Source organism: Orycteropus afer, unplaced genomic scaffold (genome assembly GCF_000298275.1).
Source record: "Orycteropus afer afer isolate SDZICR_OR568_19922 unplaced genomic scaffold, OryAfe1.0 scaffold00043, whole genome shotgun sequence".
Classification (NCBI taxonomy): domain Eukaryota; kingdom Metazoa; phylum Chordata; class Mammalia; order Tubulidentata; family Orycteropodidae; genus Orycteropus; species Orycteropus afer.
Genome location: NW_006921630.1, coordinates 10,477,401 through 10,484,042, shown reverse-complemented (window position 1 = coordinate 10,484,042; position 6,642 = coordinate 10,477,401). Strand labels below are relative to the sequence as shown.

The following is a 6,642-nucleotide window of genomic DNA, read 5'->3' as shown; positions in this document are numbered from 1 at the left end:
TGCATGTAGTAAGTGCTCGGTAAAAGTTATTACATCCTGTAAAATGTAATTATCATCCTTCTCTCTCCCCACTATGCCTCCCTCTTGCTCATGAAGGGTATATACTAAACTGCCTGTGGTTCTCAGAACATGCCTGGCTCCTTCACACCTCAGCGTTGATGTGTGTTGATCCTATATCTGAGACGTCTCCCCGCTCCCTCTCCTTGATTGGTTGTCAATTTACTCTCCCTCCTTCCTGTCTCAACTCAGACATGACCCCTCTAGAAAGTTTCCCTCATTGCAGTTTATACAGCATATCTTCTGTTTGTTGCTCCAATTCCAGTCTCCACCTGTACAAATCCTGCTCTCTATCCCCACCTCTGGCCTGGATGGACTACATCAATGAGCTCTTTCACCCTTTGGCTCATGAGTGAGTTTAGCCAATGGGAAGCTTCAGCAGGAAATCAAAGGAAGGGCGAAAGATAAGATTGGAGACCCTGAGTGGTGCAAATGGTTAAGTGCCCAGTGGCTAGCTGAATGGTTAGATTTGAGTCATCCGCTTAGAGGTGCCTTGGAAGAAAGTTCTGTGAATCTACTTGTGAAAAATCAGCCATTGAAAATTGTAATGGGGCATCACCTAAATTCATGATCGATAAGAATCAAGATCAGTTACGTTGTGGGGATGGTAATTAGTATCGTGAAAAAAAAAGTACATGAAACATTGAATGTAAAATGAATCGTTGCACCCAAATCACAATCAAAAGTTTAAAAAAAAAAAAAAAAAGGAATCAGGATCAACACAAAGCTGATTCCTATGACATGGAGGTCAGACTTACCATCACTCTCCAACTTCTTCACCGTTCTGATACCATTCATCACCACCCCCGCAAACTGCCCCCCAGCACACTCTATTTCTATCTTCGATTTAATAAGTTGTTGCGATGACCACACAGAACTCACAGACCATAATCACAGTTATGTGGTTTATTAAGGAAGTAACAGGCTACAACTCTTGATGAAGATCAACTTGCAAGTAACAGGAACAACTTGGAATCAGGATCAGGATTCATGTAGGTGAGGTTTGGAAAGCTTATCCAAGTCTTTAATGTAGAGAGAACATCCATCCCTTCTTTAGTTCAGGGCAGCTCCCAATTAGGACAGCTCTCTCAGGTGCTCTTGGCAGTGCAAGCAGTCAAGACCTTCTTTCAGGTGTGCACACCCCCTCCCAGTTGTGCACAGCCTCCCTTGAGCATGCAGGCCTCTCTGCCTTCAGCTACCCCATCATTGGCCTTTCTCCTAACTGATCTAGCTCACAGCCAGTGTAGCAGCTTGCTCATCTCAACTTTCCCAGCAGCAGCTTTCTGCCATCACCACTGACTCTGCCATAGAGCCCCTTCCAGGCTTCTGGCTGTCTTCAGTGTTACAGCCCTTGAGTTAAATGTCACTGACTTATATACATACTTGCACCATATTACAGCTTTTTTAGGAGATTCATTGCTTCTTCTCTCTCTACTTCTCTCTTTTCTCCTTGCCTCTAAGACACTCTGTAGGGTAGGCTGTTTATATAAGCAAACTCCTTGTCTATTTCAAAGCATGATCCTCCCAGCAGGACAACACATCAACCAATAACTGTAAGTCACTCCATCCTATTGAGCAGATTTTCAACTCAATATTTGCATAGAAAATTGAAAATTGACTAGTCTCTGCAAGGTATATAAAATAGACCAATCACAGGGCAGACTGTAGCCCTGGGCCAGAGAAAAATATCAAATCATCAAGTTGTTTACAGCTTACCCAAGAAATGTCAATCAACCTGGAAATCCCTTAGGCAGAAGTAGCAAACCCTTTGGGGTAAAAAACAACCTGGGAACTTCTCCAAATAAGTAAGGCACAGTTCTACTTTGACACACAAAAATCAACTCAATGATAACTGGTTTTTGGTTATTTATTCCCTTAGTTCCCCTATCCTTAGATTGCTAGTTCTATGTGTATAGAACAACAACAAAAAAAACAAACAAACCCACTGCCATCGGTTTGATTCTGACTCATAGTGACCCCCATTGGGTTTCCGAGGCAGTAAACCTTCATAGAAGTAGATTGCTCAGTCTTGCTTCTGCAGAGTGGTTGGTGGGTTTGAACTACCAACCTTCTGGTTAGTAGTCAGATGCCTTAGGCACTGTGCTACCAGAGCTCCATCTCAGTGTATGTGTGGGTTCAATTTCCAGATTTCTTTGACAGATGGTAGCTGGAAGTAGAAACAAGGTCTCACTGAAACAATATTATAATAGGCATTGAATTTCTCAGATGAAGCTATCAAAAGCCCATTTAGCCCAATTGTAATTGAAGTACAAATATTATAGGGAGGTTCTGTTTCATATGCATCTTTCCTCTCCCCCAGTCAAGTTGTCCGGAGAAGTTGGGTTTCCTTTTCCATCTTGGGGCCCCTTGCTCTTTCCTGCAGGGACTCTGTACTTTCACCTCACCTTCACCCATAGAGACTTCAGGTGGGGTCTGAAGGAGCAGGATTGGTGAAGAGTGTCATTCCCCAAAGCAGATTCTCCCTCAACCCTACTGGGGTCTCTGCTTCTGCTCCGAACTCAACCCCAGGCACTGCCTCAGTGCACAAATTCTGAGGCCCGTCTCATCTTTTCAGGGTTGCCAGATCAAATACAGGACATCCAGTTACTTGAATTTCAAGTAAACAATGAATGCTTTTTTTAGTGTAAGTATATCCCATGCAACATTTAGGTATACATATACTAAAAAATTGACTCATATTTGAAATTCAAGAAGCTTTGGTGGTACAGTGGTTAAAGTACCCAGCTGTAAACCAGAAGGTTGGGGGTTTGAACCTACCAGCAGCTCTGTGGGAGAAAGATGAGGCAGTCTTCTTATGTAAAGATTTACAGCTTTGGAAACCTTATGGGCCTGTTTTATTCTGTTCTGCAGGGTTGCTATGAGTCAGAATCAACTCAATGGTAGTGTTTTTTTTTTTTTTTAATTTGAAATTCACACTTAACTGGGCACTTGTTTTGTTTCCTGAGTTGGGTAATCTTACATCTCTTCAACCTTTGATAAAAAGGTTTTCCCAACCCACACCCCAATCTCAACTACTCAAACACATATTTTGGCATTTCTAGAGGGAAAATGACCAGTATAGATGCCTTAATTTTCCTCTGGCATTTAAAGAAATTGTTGTGTCTTTTTGAACAAAATTTCAGGTGGTAGGACAGAAGCATCAAAGATTTTGGAGCCACTTAGTAAGTAAGGTAGTTAGCCTGAGTTACCACCCAACCTCTCGATGTCCCCATTACCTCTTCTGTAGAATGAGGCTCATGATTCCAATTCCTGTCGGCTGTCACATAGGAAATGCTCAGTAAAGGGTCCTAATATTTTAAGGCATTTCTTTGGAGGTGCGAGCACAGGAGGAAGTAATCTTACCCTCTGTTGTAAATTTAATTGTGACCCCAAAAGACATGCTGATGTCCTCATCACTGGTACCTGTGGACAGGATCTTGTTTGGAAATGGGATCTTTGAAGATCTTATCAGTTAAGTTAAATGAGGTCATACCAGAGTAGAGTGGGACCTAATCCAATATGAGTGATATCCTTATAAAAGAGAAGAGTTCCAGAGAGAGAGAAAGAGGACGGCCATGTGACATAAGAGTTATGCTGCAGCTTTAAGCCCAGGAACACCTGGGGCTACTAGAAATTGGAAGAGACAAAAAAAAAAAAAAAAAAGGATCTTCCCCCATCGCCTTTGCATTGAACATGACCCTGATGACATCCTGAATTTGGCCCCCATGGATCATGTAGCTTTTTAGAGAAAATGCATTCAAAACTTCTCCAGGAATTAACTCTTCAAGTATATCATCCATGGTCAATCACTTTCTTCATGTTCTGGGATATTTAGGGAAAAGGTGGAAAGAGGAGTAGCAACTAAGAACCGTACCCTGGATTCCGTGTCCTGTTCTATGCACGTGGCCTATGTTACCTCCCATCAGTCTCCAAATGCCCCTAGGGAGCAGGTATTACCATCTCCACTTCACAAACAGGGTGTTGGGACTTGGTGAGGTTGAATAATTTGCTCATGATCACACAGTTACTAAGGGGTGGAGACAGAATTTGAATCTAGCCTGACTCATGGAAAAACTTTGAAAGAATAGCAACAAAGCCTCCTGGTGTGGGCTTGATGTGAGTCAGGGGACAGGCAATGTGTTGGGACCTCTCGGACGAGATCAGTTTGACTGTGGAAATGATCCAGGAGTGGATATATTATTTACACCAGTCTCTTGAATGGGAAATGACTTTAGGAGTTCTCTGGGGAGCAACACATTGTTCTCTTTTCCCTTTAAGAAGAGTACAAGAGGCCTGTAGAAAAAGAATATGGACACACTTTATTCTGGCTAATGTTCTTGTGGTCCTGGTTGAGGTATAGTGGTAAGGACTGGCACCCTGGAAGGCTGCTCATATGGACGTCTCTCTCCTCGTGGCTGCACTTGGATCAGTTGGAGGTGCTCAGAATGGAAGGGCAGACATCCTTTGACAAGGCTGTGGAAAGAGGGGAGATTCCATGTCACCACCTGACTCAGGTATCTGAAAAGGTGCTCAAAGGTGGAAGGGAGGTTTCACTCAGTCTTTCTTGCTTTATTCTGCTTTCCTCTGACTCTTTCTTTCACTCTGTAGTCTGAACAGGTTGTGAGGTGCCTAAAAATGTAAGAGTCCTTAAATCATAAAGAATTATTGGAATTTTTAGAAATTCATAAAGAAAAATAGCATTTGATATTTCTTCATAGTGCTGGTTGCAATTATAATTGACTCCATTTTCTGATCAACAGCTTTGTCTATTCTAATTGACTGTAAGATGAGTGAAGACATAAATTACGTCCTCTGTTTTCCCTGTTATATCCCAGGACCTAACATAGTTGATTTACTCATGCATTCAATGCCTATTTATTGGGCAGCTATTATGTGCATGTCATCATGCTAAGTACTAGAGGTGCAAAGAAAAAGACAACATGGTTCCTGCTCTTCAAAAGTCTATAGTCTAGTAGGTGAAGCAGATATATGAACAAGCGTCTTCAAAGAGGGAAAAGAATGCATCTTGGAAAGAAAAAGGAGAGGGTGAGGGCTGAGGAAGTATCACAGAAGTGACACCTGATTTCACCAGGTGGAGAAGAAAGTGAAGGACATTGCAGGCAGTCATATCACTGCAGAATGGAGGCCTGAGGGAGTGAGACAAATGATGAGCCTGGCTCTGTGGGTCCAGCAAGCTGGGCCTTGTCACCTGGGGCTGGAAGAGAGGGGTGGAGCAGGCCAAGGGCTGGGAGCATTTGTAATGGAGGATGTGAGATTGTATAGTGACAGAGCTATGGGCTTGCAAATTGAAAAACAGACTAAGAAAGACTACAGATGAAGTGATCTAAGGAATACAGATAAAACCTACACAGGCTCAAAACAAAAAAAAGGCTCAACGGCTCAAAAACCAGCTCTCTTTATTTGTGAACAGCTGATGATCACTGACTCTCACTATGTCCCATGGGCTCTATGCCACGGGGGCTCAGGAGAGACCAGGCTCTGTAGGAGACTGAGCAGAATGCTAAGAAACTCCACCACTTACTAGCTGTATGACCTTGAGCAAGTTAATGGACATTTCTGAACCTCAGTTTGCTCATTTGCACAATGAAGACAACAGACATACCTAACTCCCAGGGTTTCTGTAAAGGTAAATGATGACATGGTTTATTACATGTCTAGCATATAGCAGGCATTGAATAGATAATTACAATTATTCCTAATCAAACATTGATCATCCACACCCTTTTTAAGTTCACTGTCAGAAGTCACCTTTCAATTGGCACACTTAATCCTCTTTCTGAATGACATCAAATGACCCATAGCCTTAGACTCTGTGTGTGTGTGTGTGTGTGTGTGTGTAGAAGAGACCAGATGATACCAAGAAACAATGTCCTTTCAGCACAGTGGCTACATTTTCCTTGTTATATATATTTGCATGTATAGATGTTTGTGTATTATGTGCAAATGGTTAATGAATTCTGACTGCTAACTGAAAGATTGGACTTTGGAATGAATTTTCTCTGTAAACTTTTACCCAAATCACAATAAAAAAAGGAAAAGAAAAGAAAAGAAAGAAGATGAGCCTAGAACCCTAGAATGCAGTCAAATTGTCAATGGCCTTATATGCCACACTAAGGAGTTGAGGTCTTTTCAATCAGGAAATGAAAGGGAATGAAGAAGACTTTTACACTGAGGAAATGACAAGATGATACTGGTCTTAATGGAGGGATGAACCAGATGTGTGTTGGGTGTTGGTGGAGAGGGGACAGGGAGACTAAAGCAAGGTGGTTACTTCAAATTGGTAGCAGCCAAGATGAGTGCCTGGACTAAGGTAGTGGCAGTGTGAATAGAAAGGAGGGATGGGATGGGAGAGAAGCATTTCCAACGTAGAACTGGCAGAAATTCCTGTTACTGTAGTTAAAATGTGGGAGGGCAGAACAGGCATGAGTTGAGAGTGACTGTAAGTTTTCTACATTGGAAGATTGGGTTGTTGGTAATGTAATGATCAGAGATAGGGAATAAAGGAGTTCTGAGGCAGTATCATTATGGAAGTAGATTGCCCAACCTTCCTTCTTTTTTTTTTTT

General features: G+C 42.2%; 1 protein-coding gene across 1 annotated transcript in view; it reads right to left on the bottom strand.

The window, feature by feature from the left end:
* Window positions 1–4,330: 4,330 nt before the first annotated feature.
* The window catches only part of RGSL1 (regulator of G protein signaling like 1), a 136,697-nt gene continuing 134,385 nt past the window's right edge, over window positions 4,331–6,642 (bottom strand). Inside the window, exon 21 of the mRNA XM_042780519.1 lies at window positions 4,331–4,350. Coding sequence (XP_042636453.1) covers window positions 4,331–4,350 — 20 coding nt within the window. The remainder of the gene's footprint in view (window positions 4,351–6,642) is intronic.